At 48.2% G+C, this 14,227-nt stretch overlaps 1 protein-coding gene and 1 pseudogene across 1 annotated transcript in view; both read left to right on the forward strand.

The window, feature by feature from the left end:
• Nucleotides 1-14,227, forward strand: part of HYDIN (HYDIN axonemal central pair apparatus protein) — a 394,665-nt gene that overhangs the window by 290,977 nt on the left and 89,461 nt on the right. The window contains exons 45-53 of the mRNA XM_008702363.2: nucleotides 80-221; nucleotides 2,258-2,417; nucleotides 4,079-4,708; nucleotides 7,120-7,341; nucleotides 9,147-9,355; nucleotides 9,568-9,750; nucleotides 11,008-11,127; nucleotides 13,705-13,864; nucleotides 13,967-14,139. Of these exons, the coding sequence (XP_008700585.2) occupies nucleotides 80-221; nucleotides 2,258-2,417; nucleotides 4,079-4,708; nucleotides 7,120-7,341; nucleotides 9,147-9,355; nucleotides 9,568-9,750; nucleotides 11,008-11,127; nucleotides 13,705-13,864; nucleotides 13,967-14,139 (1,999 nt within the window). The remainder of the gene's footprint in view (nucleotides 1-79; nucleotides 222-2,257; nucleotides 2,418-4,078; nucleotides 4,709-7,119; nucleotides 7,342-9,146; nucleotides 9,356-9,567; nucleotides 9,751-11,007; nucleotides 11,128-13,704; nucleotides 13,865-13,966; nucleotides 14,140-14,227) is intronic.
• On the forward strand, nucleotides 9,761-9,860 carry LOC121103576 (annotated as a pseudogene).

Raw genomic sequence — 14,227 nt, forward strand, 5'->3', positions numbered from 1 at the left:
GCTAAGCCACCAGGGGACCCCCGCAGCCAAGGCTGGAGAGTTACCTTCCCTCACCTTCCTGTCTCTGTTCCCTCCACAGAACACAAACGCAGGGAGGCAGTTGAGAAAGAGAAGGAGCGTCTCCAATACATGGATGAGGAAGAATACGATGCCATGACAGAGGAGGAGAAGATCATGTTCAATCGCGAGGTTCAACAGGCCCTCCGCGAGAGGAAAAAGAGGTCAGAATCAAGGGCTAGTGGGAGTGGAAGTGGTTCTCCTGGGAGTAACACACAGCCCATCCTGGTGACTAGGGTCACCTTCCAGGAGGATGACCTGCCGAGATCAGGAAAACACGTTGCCCACTGAGGGTGTTGGTTGCTGCAGCCTTTCTGGGTTTCTCCCATTATCCTCTCCTTCCTTCTCTCTGGAGGGCATCTGAGACTAGGGGGAGGTGATATGATGTAATGGGGTTGGGCTTCTGGCCCCTGTGCTGTCCTGGGGCTCTCCCCAGCGTCTCCTGACAACTGCCACCTAGGTGTGACTCATCAGCCTCTGTGCTCAGGTGTCCTCAGCTGGTGACCGAGGGGCCACTCTCTTGACATGAGCTTAATGGTTGTTCCCCAGAACTCGGCCATTTCTCCTTTCCTGGCCAACGTCTTGGCCTTTGGTGGTGTTCTCTGTGCCCTGAATTCTGGCTGCCTCTCCCACTTGATCCTCGGCCTGGGCAGTTCACCAGAGACCCTGGGCAGGCTCTCAGCCGCTCTCTGTGCCCATCAGTGGGGACCACACAGGAATGGCTGGATCCCCTGCATACCACCTGGGGCCCAGGAGACTCAGGCTATCTCAGCTGCAGGTAGGCAGAAGGATATATGACCTTTCGGCCCCAAACCTTCAAACATGCCAGGGGAGGAGGGCATATAGCTTACTCCCCACTGAATTTCAAACATTAGAAGGGGCAGAGCCAAGATACTTGCCCTTCTATTTAACCTCCTTCTCTGCTCTCCCTCTACCTCCAGATTACTCCCACTGACCCCAAAAGAGCTTTTATGTCCTCTCTGTCCCCATAGTATGCCCTCATTTCTTCATCTGCATGGTCCATTGTAAAAATGCCTAGTCCTCCACAGGTATATAAAGCTTGGCTTTGGGATTCCAAAGGGATCTCTTTTCTTTCTCATCCAGATCATTGCTTTCAGGAATTCATTTCATGGTGGACTTAGAAAATGTAAATCTGATCCTCAAAGCTCAACGATAATTTGTTTGTGTCACACACACACACACACACACACACACACACACGAAGTAATGAAGAGTTGACTTCAGTGGGTAGAGAGTCACAGCAACCAGGAGCAACCAGGGATTCCTAGAGATGAAAACAGGGGTTTTGTATTTTCAGAAATGCTGTCCTCTCCCTGCTTGTTTGTACTTGGTGCCCTCTCTGCCCTTGGCAGCAGGACGGGTACAGCTGAGTCCATAGCAGGGAGGGAGGTGGGGGGGGAGGAGAATTCGGCTTTCAGATCCAGCACCATGGCCCTAAGCTAGCCATTACGGATGCTATTTAAAACATGATTTCTTATTGTCTGAACATCAGACGTGACAGTGTAAGAAGCTGGGCCTCATCTGAACTGATATTTATTCATTTTAAAGAGAGAGAGAAAGAGAGTGCACATGAGCAAGGGACAAGGGCAGAGGGAGAGAAAATCTCCAGCAGGCTCCCCACTGTGCGTGGAGCCTGACACCGGGCTCCACATGGGGCTCGACTCAGGGCTCGATCCATGACCCTGAGATCCTGACCTGAGCCAAAATCAAGAGTCGGACACTTAACTGACTGTGTCACCCAGGCGCCACTGAAAGTTACTTTTTAAAAGCTATTAACATCAAGCTTATTTTCAGCCCTTGCCTGCTCTCCTGTGAAAGAAGATTAGAATAGAAATACAGGTTGAGAATTCCTCTTAGTTGAGTTTGAGTTCATCAGTTTTCCTGAATGACCAAAGACCCTCCTTTCTTTCCTTCTTTCCTTCCCTTCCCTCCCTCCATCCCTCCTTCTTAACTCCCTTCCTCCCTTCTTAACTTCTTCCTTCCTCCCTCCCTCCCTCCCTTCCTTCCTTCCTTCCTTCCTACCTACCTACCTTCCTATTTACCCAGATTTCTTTGGTTCACTCTTTCTTTTTATGCCCAGGAAAGCTCCTCCCATGTCCCCCCATCAGACACGCCCAGGCGGTGGGGCTTGGGGCAGGAGGGGCTCTGAACTCTGTTTTCTCTGCCTGGTTTGATGAAGGGAACTGGAGAGGCTGGCAAGGGAGATGCATGAAAAGAAGCTACAGCAGGAACTTGAGCGGCAAAGGGAAGAAGATGAGCTAAAACGGAGGGTCAGAAAGCCAAAGCAAGGACCAGTAAAGGAGGAACCTATCCCGAAGAAATCTCAAACAAACCGGCAGGTAGCAACCCTCACTTGCTCCTTAGCAAGAGGCAGAACAGAGGGAGTGGTCCTTCTCACCACCCATCAAGCCAGTACATTTCCCTTCCACAAAATTGACCTGATACTGTTTGGATCTTGTGGTGGAGCAGAAGGTAGGAGGGAAGAGGCTGACATTTGTTGAAAGCTGAGTATGTGCCCAGAGCTCTGCCTGTACTTTGTTTTGTCTCCCCTCCCACCCTGCGGGGTTCAGAGACATGAGGCCCATCTGGGGCCGAGAGAGTTCAAGGACCCCACCCAGTTATGTCTGACCATAGTCCTTGTGCTTTCCACTGTCCCCCCAGGGCCCCTGGATGCTGGTGAATAGGCTGGTATTAACAGCCGGCCTCCAGCAAGCCACAAAGTTAAGGGTCCCCCTTGAGCTTATCTTGACAACAGTCAAGGTAGACACTCTAACATCAGCTTGTCCTTGCAGACATGTAGCAATAGTTTATCAGCCTGCCAAGCTTAAAAGTCATGTCTCTGCTGCCATGACCCGGGAAAGGCAGAACAGCCAGGGTGGCACTCACAGCCCAGCAGGGTAGCTAGCTAGCCGGTGTGCACAGGGGCTGTCCCAGCACCAGACCTTCAGAGGGTGAAGCGAAAGCATGCCTCCCAGACAAGGTGCAGACTGGTCCCAGTGGATGAGCAACAGACAGTGACCACATCTGGGTAGAGGTGAGAGCAGAGGAATTCATGCCCAGGGTTCACAATCCCGTAGAACTCAGGAAGGAGCGGGGTCTGCGTGTACAGAAATGGCCCAGGCTTGGGAGCAAGAACAGCACGAGAGGCAAGCAGGCCTGGAGTCTAGACTGTCACTGGCCTTGGGCTGCTCTGTGCTGGGCTCCCGAAATCTTCCAAGTGCAAGCCCTCCCTGCCCCTCTGCGGCCCCTCCCTCCACACAAAGTCCTCTGCCTGAAATCTCATGTCCGAACAGAATTCTCCATGTCTTGGCAGTGACTCTACTGATGACAGAGAAAGAGACGGTAGTGGCCAAGCCCCTCCCCGCCCTCCTCAGTGAGCGACCCCTCCACGAGACTGCTTGGCCAGCAGCAACCTGTCCACACTCTCCAGGCTGTGTTAGAGATGCAGACAGATGTGAAGGAGGAGTGGTACGGTGAGGCCAGGGGAAAGCCAGTGCTGGCCAGGCCTGCCTCCAAGCCTGACCTTAGGGAGGAGGAGTGCTGTCACCAGAAACAGGGGTTCTGGGCTGTCTGGCCGGCCGTCATCATTAGACTCGACTGGACTTTATGTCACCAAAGAATGGCCAAAAACCTATGGAGCCTCCCCAAGGATTTCATCCAGGGGAGAAGAAAATCAGAGCCCACAAAGCAAGTTTAAAAAGAGAAAAAGAATCAAGTTGGTTTCTCTATGCCAAGTTACTTAAGTAAACACATATTTTTTTGTAAAAGCCTGGGGTACAGCCAAATTCTGAACTCCTATTTGTTGCCAACAAAGGGCCATGGAAAGAATATTTTAACAAAGACCCCCAAGGTGATTCTTTGACAGCCCTGGTGTGGGCAAGAGGCACCTGGAATCCTGTGAGGCCTCTTCCAGCACACACTGTCATCTTGCTCTTCCTTATGCGGTCTGTTCTCCCTTAAAGAACTGTGTTGATCATGTTTTATGTGTTTTGCTTTCTAGATTCTTACTTTTTCCAAACTAGAGGTCAAGATGGATGCACTAGAAAGGAAAGGATCTGTTAGGGAACATTTAAATGAGAAGGATGATCTAAGCAAGAAGAAAAAGAACCAACTAGGAGATATCCATCTGCTTGGGATTCCCCTCGTCCAGGAACAAGAGGACAGCGAAGGGGACCTCCTGAAGGATGCTGACAAGCACTTGGTCCAGAAGTTTAAGACCTATGAGTTGACTCTGAAGGATGTTCAGAGCATCCTCATGAACTGGGACCGGAAGCAAGGCATTCTGCTGCATCACACCGGCGGCGAGGACACGCCCCACGAGCCTGATGACCAGCGCCAGGCTCCTTCGGGTGGGCGCCGAGGCCGCAAGGACCGAGAGAGGGAGCGTGCAGAGAAGGAGAGAGCCGAGAAGGAGCGCCAGGAGCGGGAGAAGGCCGAGAGGGAGCGTCTGGAGAAGCTCAGGGCACTGGAGGATCGAAGCGACAGAGGGGAGGTGGAAGGAGGGGAGGAGGACCACCATGAGGGGAAGAAGGATCTGGGTGTGCCATTCATAACCATCCAGACACCCGACTTCGAAGGCTTGAGCTGGAAGCAGGCCATGGAGAATGACATGCTTCCCAAAGGGGATCAGGTACAGACTCTTCTCCAGGCTGGAGACGTGATGAATCAGGTAGTGGGTACAGTGCTAATGGCCATTAAAGTGTTCCTTTCTGCACCCCCTATTTCCATTAATCTCCGAGGCCCCCTTGGATATGAGACAACAGTGGCTAAAAGGACCTTTTTCTGGTTGGTGAAAATCCATAGAAACTTCACAGATCTAAGACCTTTTTCTGGTTGGTGAAAATCCATAGAAACTTCCACAGATCTAAATGACGCCAGCTAACCTCATAAAAAACAGCCTGTAGAGTTGGTTTTTTTTTTTTTAGTTTCTATTTAAATTCTAGTTAGTTAACATGTAGTGTAATATTGGTTTCAAGAGTAGAATGTAGTGATTCATCGCTTACTTATGATGCCCAGTGCTCATCACAGGTGCCCTCCTTATTAGTAGCCATCACCCATCTAGCCCACCTGCCACCCAACCCCCCTCCAGCAATCCTCAATTTGTCCTCTATCATTAAGAGTCTCTTATGGTTTGCTTCCCTCTTTTTTTTTCTTCCCCTATATTCATCTGTTTTGTTTCTTGAATTCCACATATGAGTGAAATCGTATTGGTATTTGTCTTTCTCTGACTGACTTTTTTAAGTATGCTTCACATCCAACGTGGGGTTCAAACTCATGAGATCAAGAGTCACATGCTCTACCAACTGAGCCAGCCAGGTGCCCCTCTCTGATCAACTTATTTCACTTAGGATAATACTTTCTAGCTCTATCCACATAGTTGAAAATGGCAAGATTTCATTCTTTTTGATGGCTGACTAATATTCCATTGTATATATACCACCTCTTCTTTATCCATTCATCAGTTGATGGACATTTGGGCTCTTTCCATAGTCTGGCTATTGTTGATGATGCTGCTATAAACATTGGGGTGCATGTACCCCTTCAAATCTGTATTTTTGTATCCTTTGGGTAAATACCTAGTAGTGCAATTGCTGGATCATAGGGTAGCTCTATTTTCAACTTTCTGAGGAACCTCCAAACTGTTCTCCAGAGTAGCTGCACCAGCTTGCATTCCCACCAACAGTGCACGAGTGTTCCCCTTTCTCCACATCCTCACCAATGCCTGTTGTCTCTTGTGTTGTTGATCTTAGCCATGCTGACAGGTGTGAGGTGGTATCTCGTGGTTTTGATTTGCATTTCCCTGATGATGAGTGAGGAGCATCTTCTCATGCGTCTTAGCCATTTGGATGTCTTCTTTGGAGAAATGTCTATTCATGTCTTCTGCCTGTTTCCTAACTGGATAATTTGCTTTTTTGGGTGTTGAATTTAATAAGTTCTGCATAGATTTTTAGGGTTGATTTTAAATATTGATAATACTGATGTTACAGGCTGACAAGGTAGGTATACTGTGGAGTGAAGCAAGAGTCGCAACTACTTGAAAATCTTGTTCCCACAAGCTTCCTATAGTGACAGAAATCATACTATTACATAGCTTTTTGTTCCTACAAAATATCGCATAACCAGCAGCCCCACAGGTGGTGGTTTGAAGGAGATGGTTATTAAAACGTTTTGTCCAGAGATGAGCTTTTTCTGCAAAACACCAGAAAGCAAATATTTTAGGCTGCAGGTCCTACAGCCTGTCGCAACCATGAACAACATGTGAATCAATGGACAAGACTCTGTCCCAGTACAACTTTATTTACAAAAACAGGTAGCAGGCCAGACCAAGGGGCCACAGTTCACTGATCGCTAGTTTAGTTGATCAGAAACTAGAAGCAACCTTAACAAGGAGGGAACAGCCCGGGGGGAAAGTTGGGCAGGTAAGAGTTGATGGGAAAACACAGGTAATTCCTCAAGGGGAACAGACTGGGGTGTGATGTGGTCTCACGATGAGAGTCTCAGAACCTTGGCTTGTTTTCTTTGCCATACTTGACCTGCTCCAACCCTAACTTACTTTCAGCATCAGAAAGAAAGAACGTTTAAAGGTAAATGAAACGTTAACATGGGATCTGAAAACTGGTGGAACAACTCTGTAGACATCAGAATTTTAAGAGCTGGTGTCTAAAACATATTTTTTTAGTGCCTGCTATGTCCTAGCCCCTGTGCTATATCACCCTGGTCCCTGTCCCAGTGGAGTATACCATCCAATTGCAGAGGCAGACACAATAAGGTGACTAAAGTCATCATGAGAGAAGGATAGGGAGCACGCAGCCCACAGCAAGAGCCCCAGCCTGGTCTGGGGGCACGGGGCTCTAGAAGGACCTGCACAGCTGTGTCACAGACCTTTCACACTCCTTCCCCAACACATCTCCATGGCAGTGGCATCTCCTAAGAATGTTAGGGAAAGGCAAGAGGGTCCAAACCACCCTGTGCTCACTCAGGGAGACAGCTGGGGACACCCTGCCCTCTGCATCTGAAATTAACCACGGGCTTTTCCTTTAGATCCTGGACATCTTGGGTCTGGGCTCCTCTGGACCACCCATCCCACCTCCCACCTTATTCTCAATCATCTCCTACCCCATGAAGCGGCTGCCTTTGGCCACAACAGAAATCCTGAAGCATTTCGTGTTTGTGATCCCCCCATCTGAAGAGCTCTCCCTGCTGGATGAGAAGAGAGAAGGGGAAGCAGATGCAGAGCTTTCAGGCACCCTGGGTTCCGGGAAGGTAAGGAGCAAGCCAGCCACTTGTTCTCCTGACCTTGGCAGGACTTCAGTTGGGCAGACAGGAAAGGTCAACCTCCGCATGGTCAAAAACAGAGTATGGTGTTGGGTGTCGCACTCACTGATGTGCTTGCCCTTGACTCATTGTGAATCCCGCCGGGGGACCCCTCATGAGCCCCTCTCAGAATGGCTCATTCTCATCTCCACCCTTTCCAGGCCCCGTGGGATGGTCTAGGGAACTCGTTGAATTGCTCTGAAGCTCATTTGGGAGAAATAATAAGCAAAAGCAGCTCTCTTAAAAAAATGTATTAGCCTGTATTGGGAAGCCAAGGTAGCTCACACAGCACGTGAGAGTCCAGGAGCAGCAGACACGAGTTGAGGGAACACACAGCACTCGGAAAAGGACGGCTTATCAAAGAGTTTATGAGCGGGAGATTGGATAGTTTGGTAAACGCACTTTTTATCTCTTTGCCTGACACAAGAGAGTAAAATTAATTCCAGCTGGATTAAAACTATGAGCGATCCAAATGAAATCACTTGTAAGTAGAAGAAAATACATATGCAATTAATACAGTAAATCACGAAGGAAAATAGATTTGACCAATAATATGCAGAAGGTATGTCTATTAAAAACCAGAGAGGGGTTACTTATTCCCAGAAAAGTATGGTAGCCCCACATTTGAATCTCTCCGCACAGCCTCCTACAAACCAAGCACAACAGCAAAGAATAATAAAATCAGCAGGAAGTAAGCCCTGCCTCAGGCTCAATTAGGTGAAGAGACTGCCTCAGACTTCTTTTTACAAATAAGTAGGGAATTCTCATCTGAGGTCAGCAGCATGAGTGGGCAGGCCTCACTAGAACAGAGTCCAAATAAAAAAGATAAAGAAAAACGCCAAATTCAGAGGTGACTGTGACACCCACCTCTTTCCTTAAAATTAGCCATTAACAGAAAAGGGTTGAGCATACTTTAACTTAACCGTTTTAGGAGGAACTCTAATTCATCCCCAGTTGACAGAGGAAAGCTCTTCATTCTAGAAGAATGGCAGCTAAAACTATAGAAAGAATAGTAAAATTAGAAAAATGCTATTCTGTTATCCCCAGCGAAGTAATTAATGAAGGAGCACCAACTGATACAAAAAGCAGTACTTTGTTGGGGAACAAGACATTCACTGCAATCCACAGCGTCGTCCCACAGGTGACTGGCCAGCCGCAAAGGGAAACGCCCACTTTACGGAGGCCAGGTCTGCCGGGCGCCACTCCTGCCATGTGAACACAGTGCATCCGTAATCATGGGTTGAGGTGGCATTTTTTGTCCCTCATTGTGATGGAGTGTGACATATACAGCATCTTCTATGAATCTAGTCAAGCTTTACGCTTAATTTTCAGTTTACAGAAAATATAGGGAATGAAGGAATAATTGAAATGATGCCCGAAGAATAGTCAGAAAATTTCAGAGTATGGAATATTCTATAAGAACACAGATCTGGTCTGCTCAAAAGTCAGTGTGATTGGGAGGGGCAAGGGGTCTAGAGTAAAAGGTACTAAAAATACTCCACAATAAAATGCAGTATAGGAACGCAGTCCCTGCAGCTCGAAGCTTTCTCTGGGCTTCGGCCTCCTCCTCAGGGAATGGGGTGCCCAGGAAAGCACTAGACTTCTCTCCTCCTCTTCTCCACTAGTGCAGTAGGCTGGGCCCTCTGCACTGCAGCGCGGTGACCCTAGACTGCACACGTGTTCTAGGCATCTCTGTCTTCTGTTCAGGTGTATGTCAATGAATATTTAAGACTCTGTGCTTGTGTTTAATTAAGACCCAGGAGGAGCAGACCACGTCCTCTAAGGGAAGTAAACAGAAACCAAAGGAAAAAGCAGATCAGGCCCGAGACACTCAAAAGGACAAACGTCGCATGGCCTTCAACAGGAAGGGCCTTCCTGGGGGACCACCCGGAGCCATCGCCCCCCTGTCAGACATGGACCAGAACAACTTCTCTGGGCAGTTCTGCCAGGAGAAATTCATCAGGTGGGCCTCTGAACCACCCAGGGAAGGGAATGGTGGAGCCCCGAATAGAGGGTGTGGCTGTTGAGCGCCAGACAGAGCAGGGCTGCCAGCAGGGCCCTCTGGATGGCCGTGCCTGACCCCTGGCAGGCCAGGACTTCTCCCAGGCAGCAGTCCTGTCTGCCCTTGGCCCAAAGAAATCCTTCTCTCTTTAAAAGTCCTGCGGTCATTTGCAGGCTGAATCACTTCCGGTGGATTGTGCCAGCCAACGGTGAGGTGACAATCCGAATACACTTCTCTTCCAATGACCTTGGCAACTTTGACCAAACGTTTAACTTTGAGATCCTTGGAACTCACCGCCAGTACCAGCTCTATTGCCGAGGTGTCTGCAGTTACCCTTACATTTGCCAAGACCCAAAGTAAGTGTATTTTACCTTAAAAGAGAAAGTTAATCCAACTGGAACGATACAGAGAAGCATGGCCCTTACACAAAGATGACACGCAAATTCATGAAGCGTTCCGTATTTTTGCACACCAAGACCACAGGCCAAACTGTGGGTATATCCAAGAAGAAATAAATCTGTAGGTCTTGTCTGTTAGTAAATAGTATATACACCCAAGAGAGAGAGTTGAAAAATATTGAGTAAATAAATGAGTGAGTTGACAAACATTTTTGTTTGGCCCCATGGCACTTTGAGCACGGTAGCTCTTACTGCTAATGTGGAACGGGGGACAGCACCCCAGTCCCCCGGTCATATTGGGCTTCAGTGTCTGGCTATTGGCGAAGCCACAGGAATGGCCTATTCTGTCAAAGTGAGCTACAGAGAAGGTTAATAAGTGTGAAGGCAGGGGAAGCGTTGTCCTCCGGCAAGTTCGTTTGTCTGCTTAACTATGAAGCAAATTTAAGCAGGTTTTATATGTATTGTTGGACTCTCCACGGGAAGACATTTTTCTGAGCTACCAAACACCACCGCACCCCTTATCCACAACATAAATTCACCTGCCTGAGCAAGCTAGTGGGACAAGCCCTCTAGGGGAAGAGGCCTTTTTTTTTTTTAAGATTTTATTTATTTATTTGACAGAGAGACAGCCAGCGAGAGAGGGAACACAAGCAGCGGGAGTGGGAGAGGAAGAAGCAGGCTCCCAGCGAAGCAGGGAGCCCAATGCGGGGCTCGATCCCAGGTCCCTGGGATCACACCCTGAGCCGAAGGCAGACCCTTAATGACTGAGCCACCCAGGCGCCCCATGGGAAGAGGACTTTTATAGCTTATCCACTAAGAGGAGCTTTTTTACAGTTCTCACCAGGGGCCCACATTGGACAAGGAACTCAGAAGCTGGTTAATATCCACCAGAACCACTTTTCCAGAGATTGTCAGGAGTTTTTCTAGCTGGACACACTAGCGTGGGAAATCTAACTCCACTCTACCATCAACCCCTCATTATGAAATACACCTGGGAAACTTTTTCTCAAGTTCAAAGCGAACTCTCATCTCTGGGGGTGGTGGAAGGGAGGGAGCAGGAATAAGGGCTCAACTAAGGTCCTCAAATTAAGAATCATTCTGTCTCCAGATACCTGACCCTTTGCTGAACAGGGAGTGTTGGTTTCGGGTCAAAGTCAAATGGAGACATTGAACTTGCACTCAGCCTTTCCTCTTCTCTTCCTCCCCTGTGTTCAGAGTGGTATTTCCTCAGCGGAAGGCGGACATGAAGCAAAATGAGATCATCTTTAAGAAGTATATTATGAGCATGGAGAAGTTTTACTTCGGGCCACTGCTTTGTGGGAAATCAAGAGATAAGTAAGTGTTCCATTATTTCAAGGCAGATTTCAGACTCCCAGTTGGACTCATGAATAATACAGGCAGGGAGGGTTTTACTACTGCTGCCTCAGTTAGCCCTGAACCACAGGAGAACTGGGTTCTTGCACCCCGAGTTTCTGCTAAGCCACCCAGATGAATGTGGGTACCATCTTCCCAGATGGAAAAACCTGGAGGAGGACCAGGTTTTGGGGGGGAAAGAGTAGGATCAAGCGTTCACTTTGGGATATGTCGTTTGCATGCTTAGGTGGTATATCTAGTAGCCACACAAAGCAAGGACTAAGCTCTGTGGTTTGGGTTCTCAGACGACATCCATGGGGTTGAACAACATGGAGCCTTAGCTAAGAGCCTTAGCAAAAGTCCTTTTGGGGGATTTCTGAGGATGAAGCCCAAGCAAAGTGAGTTCAGGAGTCAGTGGGAAGTGAAAGAATAGAGATGGGGTGTAAAGGTAGTTCTTTGGAAAACTTGGCAGTGAAGAGAAATGGAGGCAGTCAAGGATGGGAGGAGACATGGAGTCCAGGGAGCACTACTCACACACTGTTGTTCTTATGCTATGTTCTTAAGCTATGTTTGGATGCCAAGGGAAGACAGGGAGGAAGAGGTTGGAGTTTTAAGAGGAGGTGAGGGTCATCAGTGGTACAGCTCCCTGAGACAACACAATGGGAGACAGGGATGCTGTTCGTGCCAGGAAGAGGGACCACCACCGCCCACTAGGAGGAAGGAAGGCGGATGGCTTCAGGTGCAGATGAGATTGGACCCGTGAGAAGGTCCCCATGAGGCATGTTTTGAGGTCGTCCCTAACAGGGAGGGAAGGGGAGGGAAGATAAAAATGTTGAGAAAATAGAGAGCAGATGAAACAGTTTTTGTGGAAAGTTGGAGAGAGAGAATATTAGAGAAACAGATGAAGGTTGTCGGGCGGAATTAGGGGCCCTGGGTAAGGTTGACAGTCACACATTTTTAGTGATACCAGTTTTTTCAGTTATATACAGACTTCTCACTGTGTAGGCAGTGAGGTGAGTCCAAAACTGGACCCAGCTCTAAGCACGTCTTAATTCAGTCTAGCGTTCATTACGATAAGTAGAGTGTTTGTGTTCACGCTGACTTGGTAGAACTAACGAAACTTCTTTGTTCTCCAGTCCGTTAATAACTGGAGTTTATTTCCTGAGAGGCTGGACTAGAAAGCCAAGAAGAAGATTGTTGGCTGATGCTGGAGTGGATCTTCCACTAGAAGGGGCCCAGTAGAAGGGCTTCGGAGAGAGAAGGAGGGGGGTCAGGTTGATGGAACTGAAGGACACAGCAGCCCAGGGTCAGGAGTCAGGGAGATCATGGCCATTTAGAGAGACGTGTGTCCTGACAGCACTGGAACCTACCAGAACTTGGGGCTAGACATCTCTCTCCTAGAAATTACAGTGGCCCAAAAACAAGGCCCAGTACAACCGGGTATTATTTCTTTATTTTCTCAAAACTTGCTGAGCCTCAGTGTTCTCATCTGCAAAATGGGAAAACAATAGCACCCACCCACAGATTTGTGAAACTGAACTGGACAATGAGTTCTTAGCACGTGAGACTTAGAACAGTACTGGCTGGTGGTGATGACCAGTTTGATATGGAGGCCACCACCCCTTTAGTAGTGACACAGAGAGCACTCTGTCTTTCTGACCCTGATTTGATCTCTGCCATTTATTCTCCTTCCTTCCTCCATCACTGCCTATCCAAAAAAGCTTTTCAGACTGTTCCTGGGCACCAGTGGGTGCTGTGGTGCCTTTGCTCTGATCTCTGATGATGTGTGTCTTCATTGGCATTCCTTGTACCTTCTGCGGTTCCTTTCATGTCCATTACCATTAACTGAGCAGCTTCTAGTGCCCACAGTGCTCAACTCTGTGGCTCTTTCCCCAAGTCACGAAGGAACGGAAACAGCCTTATAACAGTGAACCACGCCAAATGAATCCGTGTCAGAACAATAACGTCTTAAACAGGTCTAGGAATGATCACCTCTAAGGCAGATGTGAAATAACGTTACTCTCAAAGGATTCTATCTCCTGGGAATATAAGCCCTGGGAAGGATAGAGCCTCATGTTTCCCAGTTAGAATTCTTTGTAATAATGGGGCACCTGGCTGGCTCAGTCGGTAGAGCATGCGACTCTTGATCTCAGGGTCGTGAGTTCAAGCCCCACGTTGGCTATAGAGATTACTTAAATAAATAAACAAACTTTAAAAAAAAACCACAATTCTTTGCAATAATAGGTAGCATTTTGGGCATTCGGTATCTGTAGCTGTCCTGAAGAGCACTGGGTGCACCACTGCATTTAATACTCGTAGAAATCCTAAGGAGTATTAGCATCCCATCATAGTAATAAGGAGACCAAGGCTTATGGGGAGCGGATATAAAGTCCAGCTGCACGTCTTCACAACTGCAAAGCTTGTGTTCTTAGCTGCCATGCCACTGCCTCAGTGTCCCACACTGCCCTCCAGCATTGCCACACACCCCACGGTCTCCTTTGCCGCCTGAACTTCCAGTCAATCCTTACATCCACATCCCTAATCTTTGTTCACTTCCAGGTACAAGTCCTCCTTGTTCCCGGGCAACACGGAGACACTGACCATCGTGAATAATTCCCCCATGGTCGTGGAGGCGTTCTTCTGTTTTCAGAATGATGTCAGAGCAACCACCTATTTCCTGGAGCCCACCAACATGATTCTGAAACCCAATGAGAAGCAGGTACAGTAGCATGGAAACAAGTCTACCAAGGCAAGTCTTTCTTGGGAAATTTGAGGTCTTGGCATTCTTGGCATAAATGTACTGTTTCGATGCTTCCTTTAGATGCTGAACATATGGGCCTACCCTACTGCGGTTGGTGTCTTTGATGACTGCATTGTCTGCTGCATCAAGGAGAACCCAGAGCCAGCTGTCTTCAAGTTAACCTGCCAAGGGGTCCGCCCAGAACTAGAGCTGGACTCCAGACAATTGCATTTTGACCGGCTCTTGTTGCACAGGTCAGAGTTCTGGATGATACCTGGACTGCAATGGGATTTAAAGAACATTTAGTTCTAGGGTGGCCAGCTCATCCCGATTTTCTCAGGC

Source organism: Ursus maritimus, unplaced genomic scaffold (genome assembly GCF_017311325.1).
Source record: "Ursus maritimus isolate PB19 unplaced genomic scaffold, ASM1731132v1 scaffold_19, whole genome shotgun sequence".
In the NCBI taxonomy this organism is placed as follows: domain Eukaryota; kingdom Metazoa; phylum Chordata; class Mammalia; order Carnivora; family Ursidae; genus Ursus; species Ursus maritimus.